At 39.8% G+C, this 14,608-nt stretch overlaps 1 protein-coding gene across 1 annotated transcript in view; it reads right to left on the bottom strand.

Annotated features, from left to right (window-relative positions):
• The window catches only part of RBMS3 (RNA binding motif single stranded interacting protein 3), a 609,999-nt gene that overhangs the window by 492,792 nt on the left and 102,599 nt on the right, over nt 1-14,608 (bottom strand). Inside the window, exon 2 of the mRNA XM_063325233.1 lies at nt 8,984-9,157. Coding sequence (XP_063181303.1) covers nt 8,984-9,109 — 126 coding nt within the window. The 5' untranslated portion in view covers nt 9,110-9,157. The remainder of the gene's footprint in view (nt 1-8,983; nt 9,158-14,608) is intronic.

Raw genomic sequence — 14,608 nt, 5'->3', positions numbered from 1 at the left:
GTCCTGTGGGAACACGTTCCACGCAATGCTTCCAGTTTCCCCAACATAAAGTCCCCCCACAGTAACCTTCATCTTGAAACTGCCCAAAAGTAGAGAAATGACTGAAAAACAGGCCCAAGGTTGACACACAGATCACATTATCTCCCAAGGTGTTTCTTTTAAAGGAAATCCAGCTAATAAAAGCAACAGCAAACATTTCAACAGAGGTGATAAAGATCAACATTCAGATTGCTTAGAAGATTAATCATGGCCACGCAAGGAACTCTTGAGTTTTGGTCTTTTGTAGATCATGTTCTCTCAACAAAGTGTCTAAGTCGCTGATGGAACATATGCCAGAAAACAGCAAGGGATAAGTGATCTTCGGTCAGTATTTGGGTTTCCAGTAAAGCAATAACATTTGAAATTTGTTAAGGGTAAAAAAAACGAAAATTCATCAAAAGAACATTTCAATTTTGACAAATCAGTCTTTGTCAAATGCCACAGACATGCATTTCTTCCAGCTCCCTTTGTAAACAGAAGTCACTGTTGACAGTACTGTTGAATATCATCCCTTTTGCAAGACTGGTGTAAATAAAACTTCAAGGCAAGGAGGTAGGTCTAATCGCAAAAGGAAAATTTTCATCCCCTGTGCCTTCACTAAATTGGGTGGGTTTATATTAAATCAATACCCCCAATTAAAATTAAAAGAGAAGATCAGCAGCAAACTCCATCAGCAAAAGTATTTGAAGCAGTATTTGTTCATACTAGTCCAAAACTCTTCACCCTTGGGGGCTTCAATACAACAAGGAAGTCTCCTGAGCATGTTAATTATTTAAAATGAAAGCAACAGAGTTGCTGGCCTTTTGAAATAATCAATCTTTCAAAAAGTGTCAGGTGTCTCCAAAACATGTGACAGGTTGGCAGTTTGTAGCATCTACTCTCAAGCCGTAATACCAGGATTTTCTCTGGAGCCTGGAGGAATTCATCACCTTTACTAACAAAACCTAAAGACAACCTGTCTGGCTCACTGAAAATGAGACAGAGAAGCTAAATTAGAACCACAGACCTCCTATTTGCTAAATTAAAGCAGAAAACCAAAACCAAAATAAACATTAGAAGCACATATATACATATATATAGACACACACACACATATATGAATGCAGGCACAAATACATGTAGAGATATGTATAGGTAGTTATATATCTGTAGCTGTAAATTATAGACATTTACTGAGGTCTGTATTTACTGCCTCCTACAAGTCTATTTTACAGTCTAAATTTAGAGAATTTTCTTCCCTTCATTCAAAAAAAGGGGAAAAAAAAAAGAAAAAAAGGCAGCATCTGGTTTGTATTTATCAGCTCTATTCAAAAATACCTTCTTTCTGCGTGTATGTGCCACTTCAGCACACAAGAATAAAACAGTAGATTCAGCCAGAAAATTCCTATAGACTCTGTTTGTAAACAAAAAGTTCTCACGTCCAAAATGGTCGACCTTATTAGCACTAAGATGTGGTGAGCAACTTTTCAGCAGTACATATTTTACCAGTACTCTGGATATATACCGATATGTATTTTTCGGCCATTTCAAAGATTTCAATTATTTTTTCACAAAGAAATCTTTCTTATTGAAAATAAGTGCACTGGAGTTACAAATGGAGGATTTTTTCCAGTCTTGTTAATATTAACAATTCAGAAAAAAATTTTGTCCTGAAGTTCTTGGGAAAGTTTGAATTTTTTCTCTTAAAATACAAGCTAGAGACAAATCTATAAAAGACATCAACAAATATCAATCCACAACATTTTTTAAACAATTTATTGAGAAAGAATAACAGGACATAATATATGTCGTGTGTAAATGAGCAGTGGATACAGGGAAAAATAACATTAAAACAACATTCACACATAAAAATCAGAATTCTGAAACCAAACATCTCCAAACTCAAATTTAGGTGGAACTTTTCCAGTACCTGAGACTTTTTGAAAAATACTTGTTGCAAGTCATTTGAAACATTTTGCGTTTTCAGTGCTCTCCCCTCTGAGAGGCCCTGCCATTTCTGACCAGGGCAATCAACTTCAAACTGTAATTGCCATCCACCAGAAGTCCTCCAGAAACGAAAAACCTCACTTGATCAACATGAACCACCCATGGGCAGTGGCCTTTCGCACACTCCACATTAGCCCTCCCAGGCCTGCCGGGCTGCATCCACAACGTTGTACCTTTGCAGGAGCCAAGCAGAGCCACAGACAGCATTTAACACAGTTATCACAGCATCGTATATATTTTTAAATAAAAGTACTCTTTCAGGTAAAATACAGTAAACTACTTTGGCTAAAGTCCTATATTACGGGTGACTTTTCCCTACAACCCTTCACAGAAGTTCAATTTCAAAGCTTAATACACAAAACAAATACGCTGGATACCTCAAAGGCTGAATGTAAAACACATTCGTGGATTTTGCGATATTTTTTTTTTTTTAAAGGCCTGGCCAAGTTTTAATGGGCTGTCACACACGAATGATTATGAAAGCACTACAATGAACTGAGCTGATAAGCTGATCTGATCGGAATTAACTGCATGTGATTGCTGCTTTGAAAAGCTGGCCTAAAGAGGCAGCATTGAAAGCAATCTCACAAGTCACTGGTACCGCTTGCCTCAGCTATAAGTAAGCACAGATGGTGAGAAAAGTTAATTAAGAGACATATTTGTTTGGGGGTTTGAAATTTCCACCCTCTCTTCTCCAAAGAAGCCAAGCCACAGTGAAAATGTGTTTTACGTTTGCGGCCTAATAAGTTCATGTTTTTGAGGCTCTGTTCCTGTAGATGGAGGTAATAGATAAACAGAATAAATAATTTATGTCAGCAGTTAGCATATGATCACTAAGCCACTCATTGCACCTGATAGCTACAACATCTTGTCAATTAAAAATATTCCTTTCTCCACAGTTTTTCATTTATGTTCCTCCTACCCAGCACAGCTTTTCTCTTATACCACAACTGATACCCAGCAATGGAGATGTCATCCTTTTCATTCTCACTTTAATGACTGCCTCTTTCATTCGCTCCCTCACTTCTTGCAGTATTTCATATGGAACATGTCAGCAATTATAAAAAATTGCTTCTGGTGAGAAACCTTTTTTTTTCTCCTGGTTGGGAAATCTCTTTCCCACCTCTTTCCAGCCCACGCTTCAGCTTTTCCCAGATTAACTAATGGTCTTCTGAAGCTGAGGCTGCGACAGTGCTCTGTAAAGCGATCACCATCTTTAGAGGATCAAAATACATCCCTTACACTTTATGTAATGAAAGACTGTGACCAGTGTCATGTAGCAGACATTTTGCTCAATGGTCCTTCAACAGTGTATGATTCTTTGGACCCATTTCCATTTTTCTTTACCTGTGGCTGTTATAATGACAACAGCCAGTAGCACCAAAGAAATACTGGCTGCAGAATGGTAGGGATCAACCTCACATGAAAGGCCCTCGAAGGTAAGAATGGGTTAACGTTAAGGACAGAGAAAACTGAGATTTCAGAACTTCAAGTGAAATTGAGAGGTTCTTAGAGAGACATTTCCAATTCATGCCTACTGTACTATTTATTTCCTTTCCCATCATTGCTGATTATGAGGATGTGCATGTGTAAAAGCAAGTTCCTTCATCTCTAATCAGACCAGCTCTATTCCATGAATCCACAATCCACTGTTCGTGACATTACAAAATGAATCAGGCAGGAGGCTCAAGACAGATCAGAAAGTGACAGCTTCTGTTTAAACAGATATCTTGGAAATTAGTGATGATAGAGGACAGTATTATACTGCATAAGCATTTAACTCTTAGCACTGTCTCGTTCTCTAAAAAGATGTGCGACAGAATTACTCACTGGAAAGATCGTGGTATAAAAAAAAAAGTAAATGGGGAGTGCTGATCTCTTCTACTTATATTTCTAGAGAAATAAAGGCCTGCTTTGATTTGGGCACCCACACTATATGTATTGAACACTCCCTGGATTTAAGGAAAGTTGCTTCTTAAAACATTATCTTTGCATTATAGCATGTGATCATATAATTTATGGTATACCTTAAGAATCTGGCATGTATCAGTATATTGCTTCTGTCAATCTTATTTCTGTGCTACAGAACTGATTTTGAGTAGGATATTACACTTACAAGAATGTGTTCCCTAACAAGGTTTACATTTTAGATGACTGGATCACATCAGAAGAGACTGACATCCAAGACCTTCCTATGTCATTCTGCAAGAATTTTAGCCAAAAACTTTATCTGTGTACATAAATATAAATCACACAATCTTCTAGCCATTAGATATGTATATGTATACATACAAATTAATAATTGCATCTCACGTTCCCAGGTGGCCCCTAAACATTATATTATCTAATCACATAAAAATGGTAGGTTTTCTAATTCTATAAATGTATACAAAATAAGTTGTTAAACAAGTCAATCACTGAGACCTCAGTACAGATGTTAATGCAATTTGTGTGGTAATGATCAAAACAGCCAGTTTACGTAAAGCATTACAGTTGTGCAATATTGCAGTACTGCAGTTCTGTCATCAGCAATGAGGGTTACCTACCTGCCACTGGAAATTTTTCCGATGGACTCTGCATAGTCATGCTGACAGTGAGTAGGACCTTCCATTAGTGTTGCCCACAGTGACAGCCTTGCTCCCTTTCTGCTTTTCTGTCCAAGGATTGTCAGCAGGCAAGTGTAAAAGGAGCTATAGCTCCTTCTACTGGGTCTTAAGATTCCTAAGATTAAAGATCTGAGATCCTACTAGGGCTCAGAGAAATGAGTGAAAGAAGGCCAGTAGCGTCTTATAGAGCTCTGCGTCACTTTTTTTTTTAAATTCTGCTTTCCACATTCCCACTAAGAGCATATTTTCAGAAGCAATCATGCATTTAAAGAAGTTAGCAGAAAGAAGTCTGGGGACAGAGTGTTGGAATGGGGACAGAAGTACTGCTAAGCAAACTGATTGTCTGATCCACATATGACAACTCAGATGTAGCAGCTTGTAAACATTATCTGTAGAGCTCCAAATAATAACTTTACAGATTTAACCAATCATGCTTTGAAGGCTGTCACTGGTCTAGTGGAGCGTGACCAAATCCCATTAGAGTGCAGAATGGATTCTAGCGGAAAGTCCTACGTATGTGGAGTTGCATATCTAGATAAGGAATGCAAAGACATCACCTATGCAACAGAGATGTATGCACATGAAGAAATTAATACATGCAACTAAATTCATGATCCCATGGGCCTACAACAAAGGTTTAAACCCTGCAGGGTAACTCAGTCTGCAGCAGTACTGTGTGCTTCATCAGAGAGTATCACGTTGCCAAATTCCTTCATAAGTAAGGACTGACTTCCACATAAGTGAGCGTGGCAGATATCTGTGACTGCTACATGAATATTCAAGAAAGACATAAGAGACTCCCTTAGAATTTCAACTAAAATAGTCAAAAGCAGATGAGATCTGTGTTTTGTTTGCCCACTTTACATGTGTACTTCTTTAAAATTACAGCACAATTTAAGTAGTCATTTGTTAGAGTTAATTCACTGGACAAGATTTGCTAAGATCTGCTGAAATTCAATCATCCTTCTAGCAAAATGTGGAGAAAGGGAAATTAAGTGATCTTTGAGAGACTGGAAAAAGCATGGGTAGAAAACCTGCACAGATGTGAAAGTGCTCAAAGGACTGTTCCCATCTTGCCCAGTGGGATAATCAGAATTACTTTGACTACTTTTTTGTCTTCCTTTTTTTCTTCTTTGCGTGAAGAAAGTTCAAGAGATAAGCATGTTAGATGCCTAGGTGTCTCCTCCTATTCTGAGCACTACACACTGTATTTTTCTGTCTGCAAGCCTCTGCATGTGAATACCAGAGGCATTTCTAGCCCCTACTATCAAAACAAGTCAACATATACTTTGTAAGGGCCATCTACCACATTATCACTCATATTAGTGTACACAGATCCTACAGGGTATCCTGTCTCCCAGTACAGACAGGAGAAGTTAGCATCTTCTTGTTTGTTCAAAAACTGCATTGCACTGTGGACTGGGATGATATGCAGCCTTTTTTTCCCTTAGACGACTCCAAGAGCTGAAAAATTACTCTGTTTAAACAAACTTCCTGTTCTTTTCTTTCCTAGGGTGGAAAGACTGCTTTTAATGAACAATTGCAGCACTATGGAAGAGAGATGCAGAGTGTGCTCTCAAATAAAATAAAATAAAAAACACCCATCTTTGGCTCAGACATATTTCTCAGGACCAGCCAGAGTCGTAAGGGTCTCTTAACCCTGCACTTTGTATGGTATTTTTTCTTTCATTTAGGAAAAAAAAATGAATTAGGGAATTTTTTTTTTTTGAGTTACATTTGGCCCAATTAATATGAATCTTTTTTGTCTCCTTCAGCTTTTCTCCAAACAGTAGAGAAATCCAAAGCTTTTCTCTTGGCTCTCTCTCCAGGGGCTAATATCTTTAAGTACTTCAAGGCTAGATCCAACTCCCTGACATTTGTCTGCCTTGAACTTGCAAAGTGCTCTTAAGTTTGTTAGCCTCCAAAGTGTCAAGAAACTACAATGATCTTCAGACATATTCCATGTGGGAGGTTTTGCAGAAACAGCTTCATACAGCAATAAAATGTACAGCTTGTTCGGGTGAACCTGTGTCAGATGAGGGCAAATAAAATCCTCTGAAGTATAGTAGATATCCAGTTGAGCATGTTACACTGGGAAGATTCACAAATAAAGGAGCTCCTCCATATCCAGCTTTTATTGTTGTCATTTGCCATAGAAGGGTTGGTTTGAGCCCAGATTAAATAAATCTAAGTTAGGAACCAGACTAATTCTAACTTTATCATATATGCTGCCACAGGTGTTTAAGCACATATTAAGGCGTTGTTTTCTCTTGGAAAACTTGACCTTCAGCTGATGCTGCAGGAGGGAGGAACTGAGCTTGCTGGAGTGCCTGGCCCAGGCCCCGCTTACAGCCTCAGAGCATGCAGAAGTAGGGAAGGCATGGAAAAAGCAGCCATCACAGTGGTAGGCACTGCAATGGCAGCTAACCTGTACAGCTTCTTACCACCAGCCCGGGAAATCAGTCCAGTCACGTGCTGAGTAGCACCTCAGCAGAGCTCCTCAGATGAGCAGGAGCCAAGAAATGTGCCAAATTTTCTAAATAGTTGAACCCAGGGACACTGAGGGCAGGACTAATCAAACAATTTAGTTATTTATCTTGTACTTAACTACTTGGGTTTGGCTTTTCTCATCTGCACACAGGTTTATGCAACTCTGGCTATTCTGAAATCCCTACTTACCAGCAATCAGCTAAATCGACTTCCACATTGAAGTAGCGTTTCCAACAACTACGTATCAAGTTGCTCAATGAAAACAAATATTGTACAGGTAAAACAATTCTAGTTGAGGTATCATCAGCTTCAGTCTAAAGAAAGGAAAAAGGAGCTGTGGAATTAGCCAAAAAAATGACTCCTGTGCCTTGACTGACATTTTAATTCATATGGATACGAAGACGTCTCTATTTTTAAAACATCTTACAGGAAAGAATAGCATTCTTCTTGTATGCTCTTTTGCTTAGTAGAGTCAAAGCTTGACTCACAGAAAGGGTAGTGTTTATTCTAAATGATCAAAGTTAAGGAGCAGTTAATGACTTGAATACCCACAGTTTAAGTTAAATTAAGCTGTACAGGGACTCTTTTTGAGCCACCATTCTAAACGAGGAAAATATCTGCTCCCTTCCAATGCCAAATACCTTTTTTCCTTCACAACAGTTTTTATCATTTTCAATGACACCGTAATGGAATTGAGCAAACAGCAGAATCCACAGAGATGTTTAATTCATTCTGAGATCTCACCACCTCAGAAAGGAGATAAGATTTTACAAATTTATTCACCTCCTTTATTTCAATTACCATGTTAATGCTTGAGACAATTCCTAACCCAAACTGCTGGCCAAAAGTCTGTTGGCAGGTAAGATAGCAGATCTAAATCAAATCACAAAGATCTTGCAATAAGATTGCATAGCACAATTTCCCCTCTGCAGTAAAAGCTGCACTTTCCCCTATTTTCCTACTGGAATTCACTATAGGATGGCAAAACTTCATTACGTACACGTGACAGGATGTTAAGATAGTACGTCCTTTAAGAAGTTCTAAAAATATCCAAAGCTAAGTTCAAATCCAAACATTAAAACAACAAAGTGTAGGCTGGCTGTAAAAAGAAAGATTGCTTACGCTAACAAGGTCTTCCCCACTTAACTCTCTCTCAGTCTTTCAAAATCAGAAACTAAAAGAATGAAAGGGCTCTGCCATAAGCAGTCTGCTACACCAATATCACAAAACCCACCATCAGCCTTCAGTTGTGACCCTTTCATGGTTGTCAAATTAAAGCACACAACAACAGCGAGTCCCCCCTCCCCATTCTTCTGGGCCACCAGTTCATGCAAATTACAGAAGACCAGTAGTCTTTGCTTAGCAACGAGATTGCATGCTCACTACTGATCACATTAATGATAAAGTAGTGAATATTAAAAAATCTAATGATGAGAAGAGATGTCTTCCTTCACTGACTCATCCATACGATTTAAAATCTCGGAAATAGAAAGAATAATTCATTCATCTAACAGACTCACTAGAAACAGAAAAGAAGCCATCAATAATACTGCTTTCCAGCCCACATCCCTGACACTGAAACCCAGGCACACAAGAGTAATTTCATGCGGGGAGAAGGACTGCTAAATGTACAACAATATATGTATTTCTACTGAGCCATGAAACTTTCACATTTGCTTATGTCTTAGACGCATTCTAATATTTTCTAGAGTTACGGTTAGTACACATGAGCCGTCCTGACTGCCGTGGGACACCAGGAGCGCTGGTGAAGTGTGCTGAACTGTCAGCCCCCGAGCGCTTCCACCTCCCAGGGAATCACACAGCTCATTCAGGTAACTGCAGAAAAGGTTATAATTACTTACAGCAGGATGTCCAGCACAGTAGGTGTAGCTAGCATGAGACTGGTAGTGCAAGCTTGCTCTTGGAAAGGTGTATGTATTCCAAGCGGGTTGGCTGCTATTCCACTGGGAGCTAAAGCCAGGGCTCATGGTCACTCTCGATTTACTGTTTTGGTACGTTCTCACTGTGGAGCTGGACTATCAAAAAAGAAAGAAATGCAACGTAAAAATAGCTTTTAGGGTAGAAGAATACAAACAATGCAGCTACATATCATCATTGTGCATATACATACTGCAACACGCTCTGGAACAAACTTGAATGTTTCCTGTAAGGAGCTGGGAAAAGCAAGAAAATGATTCCTTCGGAGATACCAGTGAAACAGCTATGTCACTGTAATCCCCGCCAAAAAGTCTGATTACTGTTAGACTTCAGTCTGGGATCTAAATTAAATGGGCAACGGATAAGTTTTAGAGATAAGGGGATGTCCTGAAAATGTGTAGAGGGTGCAATCCTGCAAGATTAATAGTTGAAACTTCCATATTTATTTATTATAATGAATTAAATATTGACATTTATTGAGCTCTTGATCAGCTATGTCCAATTTACAGTAAATGGCATTTTGGGGCCAGTGTTTAGATATATCTCTTGAAGTCTTGAAATCCCATCTAGTGGCTAGGTGAGGCCAAGCCGTTTCACAGCGCTATTCCTACATTTCAAATGTGTAAACTTCTAAACAGACTATGAAACTTCATGACATTTTTTTAACTACTTAAAGAGCAGCAGAAGAAAAAACCCAACAAAATCTTAATTTATTTTTCTTAAAGTTAATTCGATAATTTCATCTGAAAGTAACCCAGACTACAAATATGTAATTCGCTTTCATTCTTTCTGGCTTTCTCTTATTTACTTTATTTTAACTGCAGTTTTCTGTTTCTAGTCCTCATTTTAAAAAAACCAAATCCCTAAGTAAATGCTTGCACTCATAGGGGTGGTTTATTAGGGCAGGAAAAAAAAAATTTTTCAAAAAAGTAGAAGATGCGTTAGAAGTGGATGCATTTTTAGCAGATATTTAGGTTGGTCTTCAGAGACATGCAAATGTACTTTTCCCTCCGTATTCTGTTCTGCATTTGGGTTTTGCTTGCTTCCTTTTTATTGGCAAATTTGTTCTCAATATCCCATGCAAACTTACACCAACTAATTGTAATTATTATAAACCTCAAACTATTCTTTTTAAAGCATTAAATTCACAGTGACCTTAGTAATACAGTGAAAACTTGAGAAATACGAACACAAATAACATTTCTTAGAAATGCTTATAAATGTCCTTGTTAGTAAATTGATGCTATCAATTTCAAAAGCTATATTCAAGAGTGACGCTTCATTTGTTTTTACCCTCCTTTCAAAGACAACTTTTATACACAATATACGTAGCATTAACCAAATATCAATACAGGCCACTGTCAAGCAAGGTGTTTCACACAGTCCAAGACCATCCGTACCCCGAAGTGCTTACAAGATAAATGAGAAGGTCAGGGAAAGGATGAAAGAGCCGAGTCTGATGCAGAGGCAGAGAAAACGTGACTTTCAGTTTCATTTCAATGCTTCAGCTCAGTTTTATAGGGAAAGGATCAGTGAAATGGAAGGAAAAGGGGACGGAAAGAAGACGTAGAAAAAGGTCTCAAGGACGCATTCTAGCTACAAAAATAAATACCCTGTATAATTTTTCCAATTTTTAATACACTATTTAGTTGAGCTGGTTGTAGAAACTACAGGCCATGCTGGCATTGGCTGAACACGCCCTCTTTATGTCATTTAATTTTCAAAAGTTGAAGTACACAAAGTTTGCCTCGGTTATCAATTGCTGTATAAACTTTAAGTTCAAGAAAAGGCCAAACGACTTCCTGCATGTGTTTATTTCCTGCGCCGCCGATTAGGAAGCCTGAAAAGAGCAGTTTCCGCTCACCAGTTCTCAATATCTCGACAGATTCGCCTCCCGCCCCCACCCCTAAGCGAAGGATTCCTGCGGTGTGATTTCTAAAGATTTAACTTACGACTAGCTGAACACAAAGCGTATGAATGAACACTAAAACCCACACTAAACTCTCATTAGTCACTGTGTGTGACAAGTGGTTACTTTGTTCTTACAAAAGGCTTTAGGGAAAAAAAAAAAAAAATCTGCCCCTACAGTTAAAGGGGCTTATTTGAAATAAATCTTTTTGTATGAATTTAAATCATGACAAATCAAAGGAAAGAGGCTATGGCTACAGCTAGAAAAAAAATCTGAAGGGTTTTAATGTTTTTCTTTTTTTCTTTTTTTTCTTTTTTTTCCCCTTCCCCTTTTACCCTCTTTCCCCAAGGAGTAGAAACTGCATTTTCTTTCCTTTGACGTGTTACTTATCTTTCAGATCGCTCCTCAAAGACAAATCTCTCTTTCTGGGCCCTGGTAAACTTGCTTCTACAAGAGAGACGAAGGCTAGGCTTTGTTTTGGACAGATCAAGTAGGTTTTTAGCCATGATGTACTTCTCCGTGTACATTTCTCCCCTTTATAAACATCAGGTATTCAAGCGTGGCTGCTTATTAACGCCTCTTGAGGAGTTCATCCCTGGCCGAATATTCTGTGAATATTGAGCTGCTGTAACTTAACAATAGCTTCGCTCCTTCCTATTATTTCTGATGGGTCTGCATTGTATGGACCAGTGGAAAATATCTGTGGCTTGATGGGATGTGAAGATGCATTGTCAGCCATGATAATTGTTAACTGATTATTTTCATTATGGCAGCGAACACTGCTACAGTAAGGAGAGACGTGCCGTTAGCACTATACAGATGTGCACAATACCTGTTCCTGTATTAGAGAACAGGAGGAAAAATAAGCCTGCTTTTTAAACAGCCTGCCTCAGATGCTGAACATCGTTCTGCCTGTTGACTGAGAATTGTTTCAAGCTTGTGTGCTACACAAAATGCCTTCCCGTATCTTCCACTGTGCTAGAGGCTCGGCTCAGAACCAGTGCTGAATCCAGGCACAGAGATGAGCCCCTCTGCCCCTGCTTCTGCTCCTCCACCCAGCTCCCACTTCATGGGGGATGCATTAGAAACAGTGATCCATTCAGACCAACAAGGATACGCTGGGCGTCCTACCCGTGCAGGGCACGCCGGGATGCAGGGGCGGGAAGCGAGACCACACGGACCCCACTCCCCCTCAGGGTGACCGGGTGGCCGTGGGAAAAAGGTCCCTGTGAGAAGACCCCTCTGCTCTGAACGGCTTTTTAGGGGGGCTACTATTTCTGACCTGATTAAAGCTTCTCTCTTTCTGCTGGCTTACCTCCAGAAGAAAACCCAAAACAAACCAAAAGTCAATACACGAAGACACTCCCAGGATAATTGGCTTTGAAATCTTGAAGCTATCCAGGTTGTCAGCCAGAGAAGAGAGACACCTGCACCGCCAGCCACCAAGTCCTGGGACAGCCTGGTCATCTCGCGGCTCTAACCTAGGGTGGTCGGGGAGCTAAGACGTGAGATCAGGGACCCCGAAAGTCAATGTGTTGAACTCAAGGTCTGGCAGTGCAGGGTGGCCTCTGTGAGGAGCAGCTGGGGCTGCCCCATGCCAAACACAGCTGGTTCCACATATTTAAGAAAGGGCAAAATGCTGCCGGGGAGTGAAGGAAAAAGTGAGAAACATCCCTGTGAGCACCCAGGGGAGAGCAGGAGGAAGGTGAGGAGGCTTCCCTGCAGCCCTTGGAGACCCCGACTGGAGCAGGTACTCTGGGACAGGATCCATGGAGGATCCCACGCTGGAGGACGTGGATATGCCCTGAAGGAACTGTGGCCCACACTGGAGCAGGGGAAAAGCGTGAGGAGCAGGAAGTAAGAGCTGTTATTCCCCATCCCCCTGTGCCAGTAAGGGTGGGGAGCAGGCACAGGATCAGGAACAGAGGAGTGAAGCCGAGTCTGGGAAAAAGGGAGCAGGAGAAGGTATTGTCTTAATTTGTCCTTGCTTCTCGCTATCCAAACTTATTCTAACTGGCAATAAATTAATTATCCCCAAGTTGAGTCTAGTTATGCCTGTGACGGTAATTGCTAAGTGATTTATTTCCCTGTCTTTATCTTGACCCATGAGCTTTTCCATCTTATTTTCTGCCCCCATTCTCTTGAGAAGGAGGAGTGAAAGAGCAGCTGGGTGGGTGTCTGGCAGCTAGCAAAGGTAAACCCACCACAAACCAGCAGGTCCTGTGGCACGCAGGCTTTTATTCAGGATCTGAAAGTGCATCTATTTCCCCTTAACTGTATCGATTACTCCAATAAAAGGTATCATATCTCCCCATCACCCTGTCTTATTTATATCTCTCTGGTTGACAATGGTAGACCTCTGCTGTCACTCCTGGGACAACCTGATCAGCTTTTCTCAGAAAACTTCTGCAGAAAATTATCAGATTACAACAAAAAAGTAGTGTCACCCTCCTTGCTATGTTTTGCCAGAAACAACAAATACTACAAAGCTAGGGGAGAATTTTCTTTCCCTTGAATAAGTCACCCCAGGACCTTTATGCCCTAAAGGTCTGATGCAATCTAAAATTGAGATCTGTAAAATTTAAATGTCTAAGCCTATTTTAAAATGTGACCCTTTTTTTTCTGTGCCTTAATTTCTCTGGCTTATAAGTATGGATAATAAAACTGCTAGGCTAACCTTTTCCTCATGTTTGTAAAAGTTTTGAACTTTTTTGGACATAAGCATGAGTGAAGTACAAAGTATTATTAGTATTCATTACTATTTCTTGAGCTTAAGTGTTTTCAGTTCTTAGTTCTTTTAATAGCTGGTGTGAAGTCTAACAGTGGAAAAAGCAGAACATAGTATTTATGGAGCACTTTTTATCTTCAAAGCACTGTCCAAATGTTAAATGGTGGCAAAATTTTTGACTGGTGCAACATTTCCAACTTTTAAAGCAGCTTATAGTATAGCTAAGAACTAGCAGCCACTCCATCCTATTTCTAAGTGAACAAAGCACACCATTCGACTAGGACATTACGCAACACAAATAGTTCTGACGTAGACTTAGTCTTCATGTCATCACACCCGTGCTCTCTACTCTTTTGCAATACAGCATCATCGTGCAGTAAACTAACAGGAAAAATACATGCTAATTCCGAAATTGTACATCACGTCAAATGCAAGACTGACTACATCTATCAGACACCCTACTGCCAACTATTCCAAAAGGCTGTGATTATCGTTGGCTTTGGCACTCCAAAAGAAGAGAGAGGCTCAAATATTCTGCTCTATGTTACCTCCCTACTCGCATTGATTTAAAAAAAAAAAAAAGTGGAATTAAAGAGGTGTAAATAACATCTGAATTCAGCCTCCCACTACCTCATCCTTTGAAAGCAGCTTCCCAGATCTATGATGCCATTTTCTTAGCCCACACAATTTGAGCCGTCTCCAGTCCCTTGGATGTTGATTACAGAATGGTGCTGTCTTCAGCTGCATCTTCTGGATTTTTTTTGTGTGAAAGGAATTGTGTTTAAAGGGTGTCCACCATCTTCCCCCCTATCCCTTTCAAGGGACTCGACATCACTTATTTTGGATGTCAAAATGATTACAGGAGTTGGGAAGGGCCAAGTAGAGAAACTGCCATTCTGGAGATACTGTTTG

Source organism: Chroicocephalus ridibundus, chromosome 2 (genome assembly GCF_963924245.1).
Source record: "Chroicocephalus ridibundus chromosome 2, bChrRid1.1, whole genome shotgun sequence".
NCBI classification, from domain to species: Eukaryota; Metazoa; Chordata; class Aves; order Charadriiformes; family Laridae; genus Chroicocephalus; species Chroicocephalus ridibundus.
This window is presented reverse-complemented; position numbering and strand designations above follow the sequence as displayed.